General features: G+C 45.0%; 1 protein-coding gene across 8 annotated transcripts in view; it reads left to right on the top strand.

Annotated features, from left to right (window-relative positions):
* Nucleotides 1-5,242: 5,242 nt before the first annotated feature.
* The window catches only part of LOC147009964 (uncharacterized), a 66,899-nt gene continuing 48,811 nt past the window's right edge, over nt 5,243-23,330 (top strand). For 4 of the 8 annotated variants that reach the window (XR_015053070.1, XM_085863224.1, XM_085863222.1 and 1 more), the window contains exons 1-4: nt 5,247-6,794; nt 6,936-6,992; nt 7,104-7,160; nt 7,314-7,421. Coding sequence is in view for 7 of the 8 variants with exons in the window: in XM_085863224.1 (XP_085719350.1) it covers nt 6,623-6,794; nt 6,936-6,992; nt 7,104-7,160; nt 7,314-7,421 (394 nt within the window). In the remaining variant the exon portion in view is untranslated. Of the gene's footprint in view, nt 6,795-6,935; nt 6,993-7,103; nt 7,161-7,313; nt 7,422-23,330 lie in introns of all 8 variants that reach the window. The other 4 variants (XM_085863223.1, XM_085863221.1, XM_085863219.1 and 1 more) reach the window with 3 other exon arrangements.

The raw sequence follows: 23,330 nt of genomic DNA, 5'->3' as shown, positions 1-23,330 counted from the left end.
CTCTTGGAATGTACCTTTTAGAATTTAGACCATCTAGAACCTTTTCTGCAAACACCAAACAAACATCTATAGTCTTGTTGCGAAACCCAGACTCTACCTTTTTTCAGCAAGTAATGCACAAACTCGACCCACCAGAGTGTGGGTGCTCTACTATCGAATATCTTACCTGTCACAGGGTAGGGGTAGGAGTCAGGATAGAGGCGTTTGGGGTGGGAGGAGGGAGGGGAAGGGGTGGGTTGGGGTGGGAAGAGAGAGGGGAGGCATGGGGTGGGAGGGAGGGGAAGGGTGGGAGAAGGGAGGGCAAGGAGGCAGGGGAGGGGTGGGATGAGGGATGGCAAGGGCTGGATGGGAGGGAGGAGGCAGGGAGGGGTGGGATGATGAAGGGGGGCAGGATGGCACGAAAGAGGGGAAGCGGTGAGGTGGGAGTCTGGAGGGAGGGGAGTGGGCTGGGAGAAGGAAGGGTTAGGATGAGGGAGGTGAAGGTGTTGGAGTCGGGACCAGGCATTGCTGGGTCCTTTGCTAGTCTATAGTATAAGAGAGGTGTGTGTGTCGCCATTTTTCTCAGAGCTGGCTAAACAGATCTCAGTCAAACTTTCAGAGGTTCATCAGTGCGAGCCTGAGAGCATTTTAGGCAAAAATAAATTTGAAAGTTTTGAAAACAAAAGTTAGATTTTTTTTTAAACTACTCTTTTATGCCTAGAAGCCTTTGCAGCAATGTGAAACGTAATTTTCTTGAGGATCGGCGACGGAGGGTTTCGCACCCCACTCCGGACACCAAATGTTGACGATTCGGCGTCACTTAACAGCACCACCATCTCAGGGGTTATAACACCGGCTAGTTCGGCACAGGTCTCGGGTCACGTGCCTCAGATCACGATACCAAAGTACACCTGGGCCGTACCAGTTGGGGATATAGATCCTGGCTCCAGACTGGGTTTGTCAGTGACCGAGCAAAGTCTGCCAGTCTGTAGCCCGTTTGGTTTTAAATACAAATTGAGCGCTTGTTCCTCGGCGTGGCACGAATAAATTCAAGGTGGCAACTTTCGTATAACTCAGCCAGATATATTGGGGACACATCGGAGAACACGACACAAGCAAAGCATTCACGAACGTTATAATTAATCTATAACCCGCTCTTAACTAAGGAGCTACGGATACGGGTTTCGAAGGGAGCCCCAGCAAAATAAACCTTAGGCCTGGACAACATGCAGACAAGACACGGAGTACTTGGTGATGCCTCATGGACGAGAGGAAAAGTGTCGAAGGCACGAATGCGGCTCGCGACAAGCCGATGTCAACGGATTTGAGCGCCCAAGCTCGAGCATGCAGCGTGGCAAAATGGCGCTTGTACTTCTATAAATCGGCACCACTCGCACACGCAGTGTGGCAAGATGGCGCTCGTTCTCTTATCGGCACCGCTTGCGCACGCAGCGTGGCAAGATGGCGCTCATTCTCTTATCGGCACCGCTTGCGCACGCAGCCTCGGCGCGTCCAGCCCCCGTAAGGTCGACGGCACAAGACAGTCAGATCTATGGTGGGTCCCAGCTGGTTTCTCACAAGGTCCAGTATGCGAATCTAGGCCTGGCCCATACACCAGACTAGGCCAAATCTTGGTGTTGGACTCTGAATGCTGGGTCCATGGCTGAGGAGGAACAGCCGGCCAAACCACTCTTCACAAAGCAGATCCCCGACCGACCAAACAGTTCCTCTCGAAGCAGATCGCCGACCGACACTGGGCAGTTCTCATACAGCAGATCGCAGACAGTCCTCATGCAGTTCCTCTTGCCTTTCGGGGCGGGCCTTTCTCACGAAGCAGATCGCAGACTCAACACAGCAGCCAGTTCCTCTTGCCTTTTTGAGGCGGGCCTTATGGACCACCTCCGGGGATACGTGATTGGTCCATCCTTTGAGTTTGCAGCCGCTCTCCGCCAATGGGTTGCTGACACATATCGTTGACTGACTCTGTTAGAGCGCTGGGCGGGGGCTGGTTCGGAAGGGGGAAGGAAGAAAAATAACGGCGCCTCTCGGTACACCACCACTGTATGAACACTGGACAGCCTGCTACACCTCCCGACACACATGTACCGTCCGATTACACTGAACAACAAATTTCAAAAAAATTTTTTTACTGGAGATGTGTAAAGTGATTAAGACTAATTTGGGTACGCTGATTTCAAAAATCATAACCGTTTTGCTGTATCACGTCAGGATTTTCAGGAACAGAAATATTCCCATTGCCTAGAAGTCAGGATTTCAATGAAATTTACATATGTCTTTAACATGTCTATTTCGTACAATTGTTGTTAACTTGTGTTATATTTCTTTCTTTCAGATAAAGATGAGTAGGCGTTCCTGTACCAATCATCCTGACAACTTCTGTTATGTCTGTGGTCGGTATACCAAAAAAGATCAACAGCGAAGTATATCTACAGCAGTGAAAATGAAGGCCGCCTACTTTCACTACTTCGGGTGTAAGGTGGGGGACCAAGAACAGAGCTGGGCACCACACATCTGCTGCACAAGCTGTCACACAACCTTGACTCAGTGGTTGGTGGGCAAGCGCGCGAGCATGCCATTTGCGGTGCCCATGATATGGCGTGAGCCGCAGAATCATCATGATGATTGTTATTTCTGCTGCACAAGCATCGCCGGCTTCAACAAGAAGAATAAAGGTCACATCAAGTACGCTGACTGCGTCTCTGCTCGTAAACCTGTGCCTCATGATGACGAGAACCCCGTTCCAACACCTCCAGCTGATCAGAACATAGCTGTAAGCAGTGGTGAAGAGGATGGTGATGATGAACCTTTTGAACCCGACACTCAAGAATCACACCTTCTGAACCAGGGAGACTTAAATGATCTTGTAAGAGATCTCTCGCTGTCAAAGGCGAAGGCAGAGCTGCTTGGATCAAGGCTGCAGCAGTGGAATCTACTTGAACCTAACACCAAGATATCCTTGTTCAGAGCACGTCACAGAGACATGGCTGAGTTCTTTGAGATGGAAGACACGATGACATTCTGCAGTGACATCAACGGTCTGTTGAAAGAACTTGGGTGTGATCACGATCCTGCAGACTGGCGCCTCTTCATCGACTCGGAGAAGAACAGCTTGAAGGCTGTTTTGCTCCACAATGGCAACGAGAAACCATCAGTCCCACTGGCTCACGCGTTCGGCATGACAGAGACCTATGAGACTATGCGGCAGCTGCTTGATTCCATCAAGTACAATGACTTCAACTGGCACATCTGCGGAGACTTGAAAGTGGTGGCGCTGTTGTTAGGGCTGCAGTCAGGCTACACGAAATACATGTGCTTCCTTTGTCTCTGGGATAGCAGAGACGACAAGAATCACTGGACGAAGAAAGATTGGGAAGAGCGAAAAGAGCATGTACCTGGTCGACACGTGAAGCATGTCGCCCTTGTCGACCCAGCCAAGGTTTTCCTTCCACCACTCCACATAAAGCTCGGCTTGATGAAAAGTTTTGTACGGGCAATGGATCTGAATGGGCGTGGGTTTTTATACCTCAAGGAAAAGTTTGGCAACACCTTGTCGGAGGCCAAGATCAAGGCTGGTGTCTTTGTTGGACCGCAAATCCGACAGATTATGAAGGACGAAACTTTTCCGACAACTCTAAACCCCAAAGAGCTGGCAGCATGGAGGAGCTTCAAAGCTGTGACGGACAACTTCTTGGGGAACGAGCGCGCGGACAACTATGAAGAAATAGTGCAGCAGCTGCTGGAGTCCTTCAGGAAACTTGGCTCCAGGATGTCCCTGAAAATCCATTTCCTACACCAGCACCTGAACTTCTTCCCTGACAACTTGGGAGCAGTCTCGGACGAGCACGGCGAGCGATTCCACCAAGAGATTTCACTCATGGAGACGCGTTACCAAGGGCGGCACAACCCGAACATGATGGGCGATTTCTGCTGGTTCCTGCATCGTGAAACTGACACAGAGCAGCACAAACGCAAAGCCAAATGCCTAAAGCATTTTTAATTACATTCTAGTGGAGTTTTTCTGTAATTTCTATAATTTTGAAGCATTCATGATGAAATAAATGAATAAATGAATTTTTGTAAATTTCATTGAAATCCTGACTTCTAGGCAATGGGAATATTTCTGTTACTGAAAATCCTGACGTGATACAGCAAAACGGTTATGATTTTTGAAAACAGCGTACCCAAATTAGTCTAAATCACTTTACACATCTCCAGTAAAAAATTTTTGTTGTTCAGTGTTACCAAACAACCTGGCTAAACATGCATTTTAAGGGGGGATCTGGGCTCATCCTATATTTAATAACCCACTAAGGGCCCATTTCCACAACAATATTCAATGAACCACGACCTCATTCTTTAGTGGGTGAAGGGAAGTGTTTTAGGCACACACAACAAAAATGGGGAAAAAAAACATTGATTTCTTCATAATGCCAACAGGATAAGAGCAGCACCGGGCAATATCGGGTACTCCTGTTAGTACTATACAGTATATACTTAAAAGCTAAACATAACCCTTCCTATAATTCATAACCGGTGTTTGTGTGTTTGTTTCTTTGTGGCTTTGTTTGTCGCGCTACTACTACTACAGTTCTGGGTTATTTACATCTGGACTTGCGACATATGATCAGCATGACCCCAATTAATGTACAAGAGTGTTTTTATCTCTGCCTGTGGTCTTGGAGATTGGGGGGGGGGGGGGGATGATGCAAATTCTCTATGTAAATGTGAATCATGTCACGCTGCCTCCAGGTGGGGGAGGTTATTACAAGTCCCACCATTTACAGGACAGTATTCCTGTCCCCACGTTTTCCAGTCAATGAGGTGTTTTGAATTATAAACAGTCGGTATGTTTTTTACTTCATGCATGTAACCTGGGTTATTTTTTTTTGTTTGTGTATATTGAGCTGTCAGTTGCCTATACACCGTCCAAATAAAGGTATGCGTCAGAAGGATGTGTTGCATGCTTGGAACAAGATCGCCCGTTGGGCAGGTACTCTGCTCGTATTAAGAAACCAGTATGAAAGCCCGTCAAAAACAACGGGTTGGAATTATTTTATTTGAAATATTCAAGGAGACTGGAAGATATGATGTTTCAATTCGTAGCAAGAAAAAGCGTGATTTTAAAACACATGTGCAAATGTGACCCTATTTTCTTTATCTTCTGGGACGTTTCATTTTTACGGTACAGCTTCGTGAGGGTGCCAAATGCTGAAGCCTCGGCCTAACATCAGGTGAGCTCATATCTTCTTTATTTATTGGACATCCTACATATGTAAATGAACACTGGTTTTACTCTGCACATGTTGCACATCATGTGCAGTGAATTTCACCTCCCTGTGCCTTGTATTTATTATTTTTTAAAACGTTTCTGTACACCGCCGTTGAGACCCGGTTTGCAAGTGATCTTCTGCAATTCCAATGGAAGAGACATAATTACTCTTTTATGAAAAATGTTTTTCGAGTCTTTTTTTATCCTGAAAAATAGTCCGTAGTGAACAAACAGTCGTGTTAAAAAGATTGGCCTTTAAAATCCTACGTGAATCGTCCTTATGAAGGGGGACAGAGAAATACACAAATAAACACTGTGTTTTGTATGGGTAGGTGACGAGGTTTATGAAATGTGTATGTGCTTAATTTTCCCCAGGGATCCACAACTGTCACAATATATAGTAAATTCCATTTAGTGATGTACATGTATTTGTGGACTCGGGGGTTAGGAGGGGCCTTGTGGACGTGGGGTATGGCCAGGTGGGACTTGAGGACTTGAAGAAAGGGAATGGAGAGGACAGAGTTCGGGTAGGGTGGGAGAGGGGACAGAGTTGGGAGTGAGAGATTATGATTGAGGACTTGGTTGGTGCAAATGGGGTGAAAACACTTGGGGCAGGGAGGAGGTTGGGTGGGGGCAGTTGAGGACTTTAAGTCACATTTTCTGTTGCACGTAATCTCCGCGGTTGCCTTCTATTATGCTTGGGAACTAATTAACCAATTCCCTTACAACAGCCTCATGGAACCGGCTTATCTATCAGTGCTTGCGTGAACAAGCGACGTGCACAGAGCAAAATCAGGTGTTGGCCACCATAGACGACAACAGAAAACGTACACTTATTACCGAGGCTACGCATGAGAGTTGTTTTCAGAAAAGGAAGACGGGGGAGGATGGCAAGTGATACTGGAGGAAAGGAATTTAGCAGAACAGAAGGGATGAAGGGTCAAAATATCTCCCATATTTGCGTACATAATAAATAAATGTTCCAAACGAATCTGCTGCCATGTTGTTACGGTTTCGTTGTGGTTATCATTTTATATTGGTATACCTTGTGAACGACAATTTCCCCCAAAGTAGAAAATGAGATTTCGCTCCAGGATCATATTCTCGGTGTATCTTTGAGCTCGGCTTGTACAACCTCCCTCCCTCCTTTTCACCTCTTGCTCCGTGAAAGTGAAACAAGAGGGGTTGATTTTAAAGGATGTGTTAATTTGGGGAAGTGACACTTGAATAACAATAGTTCACCTAAATTATTTTAATATCCATTGGTATGACAGAAATTCCCTTTATTTTTGTAGTTGGGAAGAGATAAACACAAACCAACGGAGTTAGTTCTGTAACAACGTGTTGACGGTCATGGACCGAGACCCCCCGAGCTGCGCTCACGATCCCAACTACTCGGACTCCAAGTCGAGCTCTGATGGAGGGACCAGAGGGGGTCCGGGAGGAGCTGCTGGGATCTGCGGGTTCAGGATCCTGGACGTTCAGAACCTTCGTGATGGAGGGGACGGGACGGACCAGGAACCCGGTACGGGGTTCTCTCATGACGGAGAAACCACGTTGATGAATATCTCGGAGAGTAAATAAAGGAAGAGTTTAACACGAGTTTGTTTTAAAGTAAAATCTCCGAGTGTGATCTTTGTTTAAAACGGGTTTTGTTTCTCCACAGATCCGATAGTGGTGGTGAAGGTGGAACCTGAACCTACAGGTGTTTTTCCCTCACAAGGTAACGATCTATAATAACAATGTACAAGTTGAAGATAACGATGCTGGATGATGGGAATGACCTGACGGGTTGTGGTGAGTTTGGTTTCTGACTCCATTGATGTTGTTATAGATTTAAATGAGGAGCTGAAGGTGAAACTTGAACTTGGGGAGAATTGTTCTTCACAAGGCGAGTCCAGCACGACGTTTAACCATTTATTCACAGAATTTAAATTAACTTTTCTATTTCTTATTTTATAAACGATAAAACTATAAATTCCCACAAGATGTACTCGGTATTTTAAACCCTCCACGGCCCCGACGTCCGTCCATTTCTCCACAGAGGAAACGGGTCGAGTGAGCCCCAGAGGTTTCCATGGTAACGTTCCTCCGATGTTGGACGTCACTCGTGTGAAGGAAGAGCCGGGTGAAGATTCCCTCTCAACAGAAGGTGAGTGATGAATGAAACTGAATCATTCCCAAGTGATTTAAACCAAATTAATGTTTTGTAACTCACTCCCTTTGTTGTATTTAATTTTGTCTAAAACATTGCAGACGTGTAAAGCCTCGTTTTTGTGAAGCCCATTTGATGCTACACAACACTTTCTACTTGTAGTTTGTGTTGAGATATTTGATGAACAAAATAAGTTTTATTTCTTGTCCCTGGATTTTTAATGTGAATTTCTAGTGTGCATTCTTAATTTTGTCTCCTTTTCTTTCTCATTTTGGATTATTGTCCTCTTTTGATACCCTGTTACATGAATGGTGAGGTAATAATCCTGAACTGATTCAACCTCAGAAAATGTATTCTTGAATATAAATCTATTTTCATGAAGGTAAAGCTGGGATTCCTTTCACAAACCATTCAGATATTAATGATGTTTGATTCTTTGTTTTGTTATGAACTTACTTCCTCACTTTATGAAAAATCATATAGCAGCCTCGATGATACCGACATTATAATGCTCTAAAATGAAAGAGAGATTGCTTCTCATCAACAAAGATGATTGAGGTTTAAATATTAATTTTTATAGCCTGTCTCTCAACAGGCTTCAGTGAATCGTTCTCCGCAGCCTTGGCACAAAGGAGCAGTAATAAGCACTCTTTGTAAGGCCAAAAAAAAAAAAAAATGTTGCATTGGCGTAACGGGTCACTGAAAAATAGGGTAGGTCGGTCGGGATCTTTTTTTTTTTTTTTTTTTTTTTTCCTAATAAATCCCTCCCAAAATCTCCCCCGGCTCGAGTACCACCCTTTTTGTCGGCGGGTTCTGTCCGAAACACTTCCGGGTTTTTGCGATCGCGATCGCAATCAACAAGATACTTGAAAACGATAGCAAAACAACAAAAATAGCAATAAAATAGGGTCGGCAAAATTTTTCGATAGCAAAAAAACAAAAAAAAAACGTAGGGTCGGCGGAATTTTTAGGGTCGGGCGGGTTACGCCAATGCAACATTTTTTTTTTTTTGGCCTAAGCATTGTGATAAGATACTCCTCTCTAAATCATCTTTCATAGCTCTAAATAGCTAAATCATTTTGATTCTGTCAACCTCGCGAGCAACACTTTACGGCGATTCTTCACCTTTAAACTCCAACACAGGAAGAGATGTTATAAAATTAAACAAGAATGGATACGTATAATAATCCAACGATTGCATCCAACATAACAAATGTAACTATTTATCATTAATATGCCAATACTCTTTTTGAAGATATTAGTCCGGGAGCCAACCGATCAAAATTAAAAAAAAATTGCCCGGTCTGCTATAAAATTTTTGTGTTGATTTTCATAAAGAGACACCCTTTGAGTATATGAAAACCAATGTTGGCAATGGTGAAACTCTTGCGCAACAACACAGTCAACACTTTTGCGAGCCCCCTCTGATAACAAAATGTTGGCAAAAGCGAAGATGTAGGATGGGGGTAGGGGTAATTCATATTGTCCTAAAATCATAACCACTAAACCTATATACACAAATGACCCCTCATATTAAAGAGGAGTTCATTTCCTATATCACAATTGGTGTAGATTTAACCTACCTTCAATTGACAAGGTTATATGTCAAACAACAAAAGATTTATGTAACTCAGAAATGCTTGACTATCAATGGGGTCAGGAACAAGAACATACTTTTACATGCCATGGTTTTAAGGAAGATAAAATTAGAAATGGATTAACACAATATTGTGACATGAAACATCCTCTTCAGAGGAAGAGTCACTCTCTGAAACAACTCCACCACATGAACCTCTCTGACCAAGGCATATGCATGTCACTCAGCAAGGCACAGCAGCCTTTTTGCATGAACATCGTTTCAGACATTTGGATAATTTGCACATGCAAGACACCGTTTTGTCTATGTTTGGCTTGGCTGGCTTAGACATGAGAATTGGGACCAGTTTTCCATTGATAAGGGTTCTGCCAAATGTTGTGGCTGGGGAAGTGCTCGGTCACTGAGATGTGCACGTCTATACAGAAGCAATTGATACAATGCTCTTAAAACAAGGAAGTAAAACGCATCTTCTGTTGCTGGCAGTGACCTAAGGTCTAATTTTGAAGAGACAAACATATGCTGCCTGAGGGTATCCAAACAGCTGAACCCTTTTTGGCCATGCAGAGCAGTCCAGTATACTCTGGCCTCATCAATGACACATTCTGTTGCTGCCATTTCACTATCTCTTCCAAAATCAACAAGGTGGGGAAGGTTTCCTATCAGTCCCAGAGAAACCTGTGCCGCTCTTCTTTTCACAGGAACACAGGCATCATCCCAACTGACTGGAAGAGGGGCCTTGTTGTCCCTCTCTGGAAAGGGAAGGGTGATCGCCAAGACTGCAAAAACTACCGAGGGGTGACGCTGCTCTCAGTGCCGGGCAAGGTCTTTGCTCGGATAATTCTTGATAGGGTTTGCCACCATCTGCTTGAGCACCAGCGTCCAGAGCAGTCAGGCTTTACACCAAAGAGGTCAACGATTTACCGTATCCTTGCACTTCGTGTCCTCACCGAACACAGACGAGAGTTTCGGCAGGGGCTGCTTGCAGCCTATGTTGATCTCTGTAAAGCGTTCGATTCAGTGAATCGGGATGTCCTCTGGAGGATTCTTGGTCTTCGTGGGGTGCCACCGAAACTGATCGATCTGATGTCTGAACTCTACTCTGGTACTGAGAGTGCTGTGAAGTGTGGTGGTACCATCTCTGACTTATTTCCAGTTGTTACTGGAGTTCGTCAGGGATGTGTACTTGCCCCCACACTTTTCAGCACTTGTATGGACTGGATTCTAGGGAGGATGTCGGAGAGATCAAGTTGCGGTGCATCGTTTGGCAATGTCAAGATCTCAGACCTTGATTTTGCAGATGATGCAGTCATCTTTGCGGAGACTTTAGACATCCTCTTGGGGGCCCTCGAGGTGCTGAATGAGGAGTCGGAGCCGTTGGGATTACGGATTTCTTGGGTCAAAACTAAGATCCAGGCTTTCGGTGACATCTTGGATGCTGCTGTCCTGTCTGTGTCTGTTTGTGGTGAGGATGTTGAGGTCGTGGAGAGATTCACTTACCTTGGCAGTGATATTCATGTCTCCGCAGGTTGTGAGCCGGAGGTCAATAGACGTCTGGGTCGGGCCTGGGGAGTCATGGATTCACTGGATCATGGGGTGTGGCGCTGCCGGTACCTGTGCGGGAGGACGAAAGTCTGAGTCTTCAGGTCCTTGGTACTTCCAGTCTTGCTCTATGGGTGCGAGACTTGGACTTTGACCAAGGATCTGAGACGGAGACTTAATTCCTTTGGTACCAGGTCTCTTCGGAGAATCCTTGGCTATCGCTGGTCGGATTTTGTGTCCAACGAGCGGTTGCTGAGAGAGACTCGGATGAGATTTGTTACCTGCATAGTCCGTGAGCGTCAGCTGCGGCTGTATGGACATGTGGCTCGTTTTCCTGACGCTGATCCTGCTCACCAGATTCTCTCAGCGAGGGAGTCTCATGAGTGGGAGGCCAGTGGGCCGACCACGTGCCTCATGGTTGCAGCAGGTTGACCATCATCTCAAGGAGATGGGGATGGGCCTGGCATCTGCCTGGGGGATGGCCAGACGGAGGCCCCTGGAGTACCGGCGGAAAGTGGACGCAGCGACGCGCTGTTCTGGCACATGCTCCCATACCTGACCTGACCTCTTCTTTTCCCCTTCTGAATGGGTAGCTCACTGTGTCACATCCACACAACACATATGTGCACAGAAGTGTAGCTGCGACATCAAGAGGATTTTCTGGTACTTCTTGCTCAACACTTCTACCAGCTCATGAATAGGTAGGTATTGATTCTGCCGTTGTATCCAGAGTTCTTGCAATGTGTTCAAGCAGCAGAAGTGATATATACACAGCATAATTATGTCTGTATCTGTTGCATGCACAACAGCTCGATGGTGATCAAGATATTCCACACAATACGCAAGATGAGCAATAATCCTTGTGTCTGCCTCTTCATGTTCTTCACAAGGTAAGTCCAGAACTGAACTTGATGCTGATGTGATGGAAAGAGTGTGACCTTTGTTTTCCATCATACTACCAAGAATGATGGTCACTCCATCCGGAATAGCTTCAGGACTCTCACAAAGGGAAGTGCCAATGAAGTTCTGAAGATTTCCTTTATTTCTTGGATTCTTCATGAATAAATTCCAGTCCGGAATTTCTAGACTCTTGGATGGTGAGAATTGTCTTGCCTGGTCTGTCTGGTTTCTCCTCTGCTGCTCATCACCCTTCAAAGTATGGCTATCATCAAAATCATACTGATCACCAATGATGTTGACACAGTTGCACATTTCAGGTTTCAACTGCAGGATACACCTGCTTGCGAAGATACAGCTGGGGAAGTTCACCAAATGTTTTCGCACCCATTTTTTGGTATTTATTTACAAATGCCATTGTGTCTACCAGATAAACTGTGTATAGGTCACTCTGTGGTAATGATGGCAGCTGTAAAACAACATCCTGCTCAGCTTCAGCAATTAGCACTGCCACGAAATCAGACTCGTTGCCTTTGCGCATTACAACCCCCTGTGCTAAGCGTGGATCAACCTCAAACAGGGATGATGGATAGTCTGTCCACTCATGGGAAAATGCAATCTGTCTTGTGACTGGGTCGGCATCTCGATAGAAACACAGCACACGTGTAGTTGCAGTCTCATCTTGATAGATCCTGATTAAACTCTGTTTCCTTGATGGTTTTGATTTCTTCTGTGAGGAGAAAGTTACCAGCTTCAGTGGTTCAATCTTAATAGAGACCACCTCTTCTGCTTTCATAATGGCTTCCATGCCCTTAGCTTGAGCATGGACCAAGTCTTTTGAAGCAGCCTTCTCACTAGTTGCTCTATTGAGCAGAACCACTTGGTTGTTACACTGGAATGGGTTTATCATCTGCTGGCATATCACTTTCTTGATCTCCTCAACATGCATATGTTCTTCTGTTGCCTGCTTCTGTGTTTCTCCATGATGAGTAGATTCCTGTTGGCCTAGATTAGCCATAGACTTTATGTTCTCTGATACAGCTGTGAGAAATGGTGCTGTTTTCACATATTTATCTCGAGCAGCTGGTGCCTGAGATATGCGTTTGAACAGAGATGTCTTCCCTTCATTGTTGTATGTCTGCTCCAGGGCCATGTCACTCCAAACACCATTGAATTTTCCTTTGGAAGAGTGAACTGTGAAGTACCCAACCTGGATCCAGCAAACCTTAACCGAACTGTGTTCAATAGAGTAAGAGGATTTTGGGGGTAGGGGTAACTTTGGTTGACAAAAATGTTAATTTTCTCTTTAAAAATTGATAGAACTCAATCAAATTTGCTGTTTTAATTAGCCATGGATACCATGTTCATATCACATTAAGAGAAATTAGTATTCTAATGCAGCATCTGCCTATGATAAGAAAAGTTCTAAAGGCCATCTTCAAAAAACGTTATTTTTAAGGCATTTTTCACAAAATTATGTACTTTTACGAGGTTTACTTTCACAAAGGCAATTTTTTTTGTCATTTTACAATGCACTGATTGAATTCTTACATTTAGTTCACATTTATTTTTCATGAATGTGATTTTTTAATTTTTTTAGAAATTTTATTGACAATTGCTGTTTTATCAAATTTTTCAAATCTTCCTCAAACAAAAACGGCCGCCAAAATTTTTCGCAAGAGCTTATGAATTGCCAACATTGGTTTTCATGAACTGCAAACATATATCTAAACATCCTGGGGGTGTAAAATTTTATAGCAGAGGCTGTAAGGTCCAACCCTAAAACAGCCTCGTACACAGGTTGGCTCCCGGACTATATCCCTTTTTTGTTTGATCTTCACTGGGTTCTTTTCAACAGAACTTCTCCTTCACGTGATCCTATGGTCCCAGGTTCAAGTCTCAATGTGCAGAACTGTTTTAACTTTTTGATTGTTACCCCATGTATGCAAAATGAAAAGCGAGGTTTAGCAATTGGTTCACTTCTGTCTGTCTAAATGTTAGCTAATGTTCGAGGAGAAACTTGATTTCAATTGAGTGTTATATTTTGAACATGAATCAGAAAACAAACCTGCAATTTCGCAGTACTTTGTCTGAATTTGGCCCAATCGCACACATGCAGATTGCACACATGGAGTAAGATATTGCGCACACTGCCTGGCAGTCAAGCAAAATTCAAAATTTTTCCAAACAGGAAACTTACTGTTTTTAAGGACATCATAATGGATGCATACAACAATCACAAATAGCTAATATTGTTGCGGATTTGGAAGCCTTGTGCACACAGACAGACAGCCGTCCTCGTTGCTTAGTTATTTTGATAAGTATGTGTTTCTAGTTAGAATCCATCCCCCAGTCTAATGGGAATTAAATGTTCATGCGCTGTGGAGTTATTTTGATAGTTAGGATTTTTACATCAACGATAACAACACCTTCGCTCCATCCTGACGCCATAACGCTCGTGGAATTCTTCGCGCTCGCCAGCAAGCGCGCGTGTGGGCGGAGCCTAACATAGGCATGGCGTCCCTCTAAGCCATTCGGCAAGGAGCGAGCGTCTCACCCTCCCCGTTTCCGACTCGGCACCAGCGCCATTAGGCACGTGACCAGAGCTGAGGAAGTGGGCGGAGCCTCCGTCGCTTTGGCTCGAAGCTCCAGCCAATGAGCGGAGGGCGAGCACTACATGCGCGCCTCAGCCAATGGGGAGGCCGCCACGAGTCGCGTGAGACCCCCTCGTCCAATCGGGAGGCCAGTGGTTGGGAAGAGAAGCCCCTCCCTGGAACGACAAGAGATAGACGGGACGGCGCGGGGTCCGCAGCTGCTGGTCTCGTGTCGCTGCTGGTCTTCTGGATCTCGTCCCGTCGCCATTGTCTGCTCTCATCTCGTCCTGTAACTGGAGTCTGGTTCTCTGTCAGCTCGAGGACGTCTGGTCTGCTTGAGCGCGGAACGCATCTCGCTGGCGCTGGACTGGTCGCATCTCAACGCCGGTCTGGTTCGCTCGTCTCGTCGTAGACCGCACAAGGCGGGAAGGTCCCTTTCGTTTCTTTTGGGTGTGCGTCTGTCTGTGGGCCCGTCTTTAAGTAGGAACGGTGAAGTGCTTTTTGCCTTGTACATACTGCATTTCTTATAATCGGATAACTCTGCTCCTTGCATGCTCCCCCTGCCCCCCATTATAAATAAATCCCCTGTTAAATGTTTCAGCTCGTTTTTGTGTTTCTTTCATTGGCTTAGCATGGTGCGTGTTGGGAAATTTGGGAAGCGGCAAATTGGACATTTGGACCGACGGGACCTCGGTCACCATCCACTCGGGTTACGCATGGCTCGAGCACGCATACGGCTCGTCCCGTTTGAGCTCCGTCGAGGGTGTGAATACTCGGTAGTTCGCCACGTGGGCCTTCTAGGTATTTTGAAGTTTGGCAAATAACCCTGTACCACGTGGTTGATTTATTGACTAATCACGGTCCTGTTTGGGACCCGTACCTTTCTGAAAACTCCGAAAGGTACGATATAGATTCCGGGTGTTCGGTAGAGTCGACCCTACTGCTCCACCTAGCGGTCGTGCTCGCAACCGACGCCCGGCTCCACAACAATATCGCGTGTTTGATCATATGATTTAATAGACACTGGAGAAATTGGAAATTACGAAATTATATATATGCCTTTAAACCTGTTTAAACCTTTATTTAAATATTAACCATATATTTGAACACTGGATAGGCTAACCCCCGCTCTAGCAGGGAAAATGGCCTTAAAATGCCGTGTGTGTGTGTGTGTGTGTGTGTGTGTGTGTGTGTGTGTGTGTGTGTGTGTGTGTGTGTGTGTGTGTGTGTGTGTGTGTGTGTGTGTGTGTGTGTGTGTGTGTGTGTGTGTGTGTGCGTGCGCGCGTGTGCGCGCGTGTGTGTGCGCGCGCATATTTGAACACTGTATAACACAAATCGCCTTCACATTACTTCCAAGATCCATGCAATATATTGATATATAGCATTAAAGGGTGTTGCATGTCAAATAGTCCATTGTCGTGGGTGAAAAAGATTGTCCTGGACTTCGAGAAAAATCGATGGCAGCCAGAAATAAACACATTACAATTGAAACAGTAAAAAAACACATTAAATGTCATTGCCCCCTTTTGTTTTAGTTATTTTGCGATGTGGAGTTAAAGGGCTAGCCCATATTTATATACAACTAGAATGGCTGCCAGTCTACCAGTCGGCCATCTTTGATCAGATTTGATCTCATGGGGATGGGCCGGGCATCTGCCTGGTTGGTGGTTGGCCAGACGGAGGCCCTTGGAGTACCGGCGGAAAGTGGACGCAGCGACACACTGCTCTGGCGCATGCTCCCAGAACTGACCTGATGACCTCACCGGTTTTGTCACACCGCTTCATCTGTGGATCTTTTACCAACACCTCGGTGCCGACACGAAGAGGTATGAGAGGTTTGGACGATTGGTCGTAATGCGCGCTAGCTTTTGCCTACACCTCAGCAGTTTTAGCATCATACTCACCAGCAGCCATCTTCCACTGGTGAGATCGCACGTTGATGTCCAGGAACATCAGTTCATGTTAAATGCCCGAAGAGGATCTGAGCCGGTGAACGTCCAGAGGTGCGTGGTGTGTTACTGTTGTGGGGCCGGGTCTCCGTGGCGAACACGACCGCAAGAGGGAGCAGTAGAGTCGGCTCCACTGAACACCTGGAATTTAGGTCGTACCTTTCAGATAAATCCGAAAGGTCACGGGTCCCTTATCGGACCGAAGATCGCCAATAGGTCGACCACATGGGATCGGGTCAATTGCCAATTTCAATATATCTAAATACCCACGTCGTCCAAACTACCGGGGAAATTCACCCTCGGCAGGATCTGCACGATCCGGGCCGTTACCGAGCCGGATCCGAGTCGTACCCCGAGTGGAGAGTACCAGAACCCTGCTGGCCAATTGCACGATTACGGCAACAATGAGGCCTAATTCCCGTTCGCAGCGCGGCAAACCAATGATAGAAATGACAAAGAATGAGCTGGTACATTCAACAAGAGGGGAATTTATTCACAATAATCGGGGGATGAGGGGAGTACAGAAGGGCAGAGTTATCCGAATAAAGAAAGGTATCAAATATACAAGCAATTCCTTAAACCATTCTACTTGGAGACAGGGCCCACGGACACACACACGTCCACACAAATACCCAGAAAGAGATGGACCTCGAGGTCTTTATTGCCCCTTCAGCTCGGAGGGAAGATGAGCTGAGGGAAGAGAACGTGCTGGCTATCTGGCCGCGTTCACACGGCTCGACGTCCGCACCTTCCAAAGCACCAGTCACCAAAGAACGGACCAGGGCAGCCGAACCCAGAGGAGGCGAGATGAGGTGATCTCCCGTGATGAGATGGTCGACTGCTTGTCGTAATGCGCCAGACGAGATTCCTCGGATGTGCGTGATGTAGTCAGCCGCAGACCCAGACAGAAGTGCGCTCGAGCAGACGGGACCAATTCTCAATTCTCCTTTGTCGTCCTTTTGGGGCGCGGTCCGCTCCCTCGTCGCCTGCTCCCATTGGGTGGACGGCATGTCGCGGCTCCCCCTTCTTGTAAAGGACCGCCCCGGCTTTTGGCCCACTCGTCGCCCATTGGGCGGAAAATGACGCATACCCTTATTTGGCGCCAAGCCAGAACGAAATGCTTCGTGACCATATTCGGTACGAAATCCACACCGCCAGGGATATGGAATTCCGCCCACGCACACGCCCGCATGCTGGCAAGCGCGCGAAAAATGCCGCGATTAGAGTGCTGTTGTAAAAGCGAAGATGGGTGTTGTTGTCGTTGTTGTTGGTGATGTAAAAATCCTATCTATAAAATATCTGCGCAGCGCATGTACACTTAATCACCCATTAAACATAGGATGGGACTCTACCTAGAAACACATACTTACCGATATAACTGATCTATAAGGACTCTGGCTGTTGTGTGCGATGGGTTCCAAATTCGTAACATTACGACATTCAAGCCATGGCAAAATGCGTCATCGAGAATACTGTTGTATGTAGTCTTAGCAACCAGTGTCTTAATGGCTTTGACTGCTGCTTCTACATGTGTATTCGAGCATGGAAAGTGTGGTGTGAAAAAGTCATGGTTAACTCCCCAACGGTCCATGAATTTCCAGAATTCATAGGATGCAAACTGTGTGCTGCAATCAGTGTGAAGACGAACTGGGATACCCAGGTCCACAAAGAATGACCGTAGAGCTCGGATGATGTTACATTATGTGGGGTCACGCAAGAATAGATTGATGCAAGGCCACCCAGAGAGTGGGTCGACTTTAACCAGATTAGATTTTCCTGCGTGGGAAAACAAATTGGCATATACCTCCTCGAATACCCGTTGCAGTGCTGTATCACTCATTTGCGGTTCCTTCTGTGGTGGAAATTTACAAAAAAAGAAAACACTTTATCATCTAATGGATTGTTTATTGTACAAACACACGTGTGGGAGAAAAGCTTGTCTCAAGAGTACAAGTAGATCTCTGACTGAGCCAGAATACATGGTCTTTTATTTGATTGAAAAATAGGGAGGGGTCAGAGCATCAAACGGTACTGTTTAATCAATACCAAACTACAAGAAAGCTTTGTTAAACAAGAGGTCTTTCAAAGCAAAGAGAAAAACAATTTTGTACATAATATAACAAGATAACTCGGTGAAAGAATGCGTGTCTTGCTTCAGGGCATGCGTGCACAGAAAAACTTTTATTTACATAGGCAATGATAAACATTCAGCACAGCAGGCCGGTGGAGCATCTGTTAACACAGTTAAGGTATAGCTTTGCAATACAATGAGGAGTCCATAGCTTCAGCAGTCCGATGAGACTCCCGTTTTACAATCTAAATACGATATAACTTTGAAATACAATGAGGACGCCAAGTCAATGAGACTTGTGTTTATACAAACTTTGCAGTACATTGAGAAGGCAGAGTTCGTAATATTTGTGTTCATATAACTTTGCAATTGAATGAGAAAGCAGAGTTAATGAGACTTTGCAATGTCTCTGGTGCCTGGCTCACTTGCACCAACCAAAGCAGCTGGGTCATTCCGTGTCAAATCAGCCAAAAAAAAAAGAAATTCTGTGGTGACCCCCTCAGATTTTCCTGAAAAAATTCTCAAAGCTACCTTAACATATATGAGGAAGGTTTGCCAAGTTATTGCTCAAAATTCCAAGTAGTGTCCGAGATATGGCCCTACAAACACCCTAGGGGTGTTTCAATTCTGGCAGTCGTGAGTTGCAGATTTGTATCTGAAGCATTTTTGGAGGGCTCTAAATTCCAGAGTTTTACAGAGTTCTGAAAATTCACGCAAATGTTGTCTATTAAGGAGGCTTTCAGAATTTGCATAAAAAAATGTTCTTCTTAAAATACTTTTTAAGATAAGTACTCTCAAAAGTAGTGATTTGTAACATGCAGTCAAAAAATTTGAGTTTTAAAATTGCTGCCAACAGTCAGTTTATTCATCATGAAGAATTTTGTTGCCTGATTTACATAATCTAGTGACTTGATCATTTACACAAGAAAACTGAAACCTTTTGGAGCAAAATCTTGGGTGCCATAGGTGTCTGAACTTTGCTCGACTCAACGACACTGAAATTTACCCCGGTTTTACCCCAAGTGTTCACCATGTTGACAGTTACACAGCTCTTTTAAATTTTTGTCGCTTAAAGACACATACATAGGCAAACTGTGGTAGAAAATTCAAGAGTTGTTCTCAATCCCTTCTATTTTTAAACAATTTTTTTTTAATGCATCAATTTCTAATGATTCTGCAGTACCAAAAGCTACTTTTTTTAAAATAATTTTTTTACAAACAAACATAAAGATATTGTAAGGAAGTATGACTTAAGTGGAATCTAACAATATATAGATCAGTTTAGTAAAACTTAAAGAAGTGTACCAAAATAATTTCCAAAGTTAGGCATGAAGTACAACTCTATCTTATTTCGGCTTTAACCTAATACACAGCCCTGAAGTAACTGCCAATACTCATTGTTACATTTTATTATATCCTGGCAATTATAAAACTAATCACTGTTCACTTTGTACAATGGATTCAATTACATTTGTTGAAACAATTTGATATGAAATTATGAAAAAAAAGTTGAATCAGATATTGTACCTACATTTACAAATGGATGTAGACTTTCGTACAATGTACACTAAGTATATTGTTGCGAATTCGCGCCTGCCGGCGTGCGATCAGCCACGTGACTCGAATCGTGGCACGTCGCCCACCGGACGGACAATTCTGTCGTGACCCTCCGGGAACTATCGCCCGGAGCCAGTCACGGTTGGGCCTTTCGACCTCACCACGATCGTGCCAATCGGCCACCCGCGTAGGATAGGATGGTTCGCCAAACTCGACCTACTTAAGTACCCACACGGATGGTAGACCGGGCGATCGTACCTCGCCGCAGGCCGACTCCGGACACGAACCGCTTAAGCGGTCTATTCCGTGCTATCGGGATAACCGAGCGGTGTTATCGTCGGCCTCGACGGTTCCGATTAATTATCGGGCGTATTAAGCCCACGACGAACCCGTTACGTGAAGCAAGATGGAGATTCAACAAAGGGAGGGACACAGCGAAATGGGGAACAAGTTCACACAAGCACTTTATTCACACAGACACATAAACAAAGCACACATATACAGCCAAACAGAATCAGAAATGCACCTAAAGCATATGCAAGAAGAAAACAATAAAAGCAACGACGACGCAGAGCTACAACCAACTACGCGAACACACGGCAACACTTATACAGTTTTACTTCACAAGACACGGCGCTACAAGTTCCACACAAAAAACCCCGAAAAGAAATAGAAGTGGTCACTTCCCTGTGCGCGCACAGAGTCCTTCTCCGCGCCCTCAGCTCCCGCTCCTCCGGCGTTGTCGGCGAGCTCGTGCTTCGTGCCGGCACGTGTCGCCGTTCGACGCCACGGACCGCGGTTTTGGGGAATGAACGGGGTTTTCAGCGCTTTCTCAGTGCGGACGGGGGGGGGGGGGAGGGGGAAGAAATCGTCGACACTCGGGGTCGAGAGGGAGAGGAAATGGCGGACGCTCCGTCCCACCAGCGGGGTCTCGGGACCACACCGACTCCGGCGAACCCTCGGACAAGAACCCTTGAACAGGAGCTTTCTCTCTCTGTCTGTCTGTCTGTCTCTCTCTCTCTCTCTCTCTCTCTCTCTCTCTCTCTCTCTCTCTCTCTCTCTCTCTCTCTCTCTCTCTCTCTCTCTCTCTCTCTTCACACCGTCGTTTGTCCAAAAGGTCCAAGGCTCATCAGGATCAAGGGCTCCGCAGGGATCAACAGGCTGGCAGGAACAACAACAACCCACCTTCGCAGAGCCATCCCTTTTTATATCGCGGGGCTCCGCCCCGTTCTTTGCTCCAACCCCCCTTCGAGGCGCTTCGAGAAAGGTCTCGAAGAGGGGCGTTCCTCCTCCCTGGCCGTGTCACACCGTGCATCCACCAATCGGGCGCCAGCTGCCCCCACCCCGCTTCTCCTCCCTCACACCAAGTGCGGATAAGAATGGCGTGAAAAACAGGCAGGAAAAGCCCACCGAGCCCCTTGTTGGTTTTTGTTTGAAGTAAAAGATAGAAAAAGAAAAACGACTGACTCAAAGCGTCGCAGCCCGAATGAATCACATTTATTCCCTCTGAACAACGGGTTTGGGGCTAACTACACATGTACTTAAGAGATACCTCACCTACGGGACCTGAATGGTGGTTTGCGAATTTCCACAGCCGTAACAATATAAACAATTAGATATGAAAATGAATATTTATAATCTTTAGCAAAATGATCACATTATGTGTCTTAATTTGTAGTTGAGATTGGTGGCGGCCTTAAACTAAAATATCCTTTTTAAAAAATGTGAGCCAAATTAAAGCAACCACATATTTGTTCTGACCAAAAAACACAACAATTTGATCATTGTGGTGCCAACTTATGAATGTTTGGCATGGCTTCCACTTCAAAAGCACACCTATTGCTTTTATTCTACATCTTTCATCGAACATGTTTTTTTTGAATAGTGGGCCTTTATAAAAATCGTTTAAAATAGAAGGGATTGAGAACAACTGAAACTCTTGAATTTTCCACCACAGTTTGACTATGTATGTGTCTTTAAGTGACAAAAATTTAAAAGAGCTGTGTAACTGTCAACATGGTGAACAATTGGGGTAAAACCAGGGTAAAATTCAGTGTCGTTGAGTCTGGAGAAAAGTTCAGACACCTATAGCACCCAAGATTTTGCTCCAAAAGGTTTCAGTTTTCTTGTGTAAATAATCCAGTCACTAGATTATGTAAATCAGGCAACAAAATTCTTCATGATGAATAAACTGACTGTTGGCAGCAATTTGAAAACTCGAATTTTTCTGACTGCATGTTACAAATCACTACTTTTGAGAGTACTTATCTTAAAAAGTATTTTAGGAAGAACATTTTTATGTCAGATTCTGAAAGCCTCACTAATAGACACCATTTGTGTGAATTTTCAGAACTCTGTTTGTAAAACTCTGGAATTTAGAGCCCTCCAAAAATGCTTCAGATACAAATCTGCAACTCGCGACTGCCAGAATTGAATCACCCCTAGGGTGTTTGTAGGGCCATATCTCGGACACTACTTGGAATTTTGAGCTATAACTTGGCAAACCTTCCTCATATATGTGAAGGTAGCTTTGAGAATTTTTTCACAAAAATCTGAGGGGTCACCGCAACTCCAGGCTGAAATGACACCGAATGAGCCAGCTTTAATTTAACTTGCCAACCAAGTGAAATGAAGAAAAAAATATTATATTGTTACACAGTTAACTAACACTATATATATTCATTATAAAACAACCATCAGTATGCAATGATCCATTATTAAGTATACTTTAAAACATCAGAGCAGCAAACATAACAGAGGGGTACATATTTCATTTTAACTGAGCATGGACTAATAACAAGATCTTTCACCAAGCTCAGATGTGCTTGGGCCAGTTTGGGGATTATATTGTTGTTGCCACAGGTACCGAGTGTATTATGAGGGGGTTAATCCTCGCTTCTCCGTGGAAGAGCCGAACCTGGGGCCACCGCTCACAGTTAACTTTGTGGTACGGTGGGTTGCTTTACAACCACAAACGCCAATCAGTTAACCACGAGTTCCAGTGTCCACCATATAATTTGCCGTTTAACTAGAGGTCACGTGTTCCTGAACGGGGAGCGCTCCCTCAGCAATGCACCAATCTTATCTTGATTATATCTTAAGTAGAGCAACCGAGCGTTTACCGCTGGTGCTTGCCGACTATGACAGGTTAATTATTTTGGGAACTACCTCCCAGTCTTTCTAGGTTCAGACAATGCTGTATCAATGGAAGGAAAGGACAAGCACGGACAGGTTGAAATGTCAACAAGAAAAAATAAATAAACTGAAGAATTTTTTTTATTTCCTTGCAGTGAAAATAGGTAAATTCAAATCAATCAAAATTATTTCAAACAAATAAAGAATTCAACAGACATTGATAGAAAAATAGACAAAGAGCAGATGCTTATCACTAAGCCTTATTTAACAACTAAACACGAGACAAGGGTACCCAGCAGATCATTCAGGGGGGAAAGAAATCCGGTCTCGGCTTACCAAGGCAGAAGTCATCGTGCGTTAAATGTTCCAAAATGTGTGAGCATACCTTTTTCGCTGCCAACGCCCTGCCTCGCCATGTACTCAGCCGCAAATAGGCTCAAACACCAATTGACGTTACCTCGTCACCACCAGGAACCAGGAATATCAAGAATCAGGTCCTAGCAGAACCAGCAGGAACAGTCCAACCATCACCCACCGTCAGGAACAGCTCACCAAATGTCACCAGCG

The sequence above is a fragment of the Eptatretus burgeri genome, chromosome 17 (assembly GCF_056783735.1).
Source record: "Eptatretus burgeri isolate ZD-2024b chromosome 17, Ebu_testis_v1, whole genome shotgun sequence".
NCBI classification, from domain to species: domain Eukaryota; kingdom Metazoa; phylum Chordata; class Myxini; order Myxiniformes; family Myxinidae; genus Eptatretus; species Eptatretus burgeri.
This window is presented reverse-complemented; position numbering and strand designations above follow the sequence as displayed.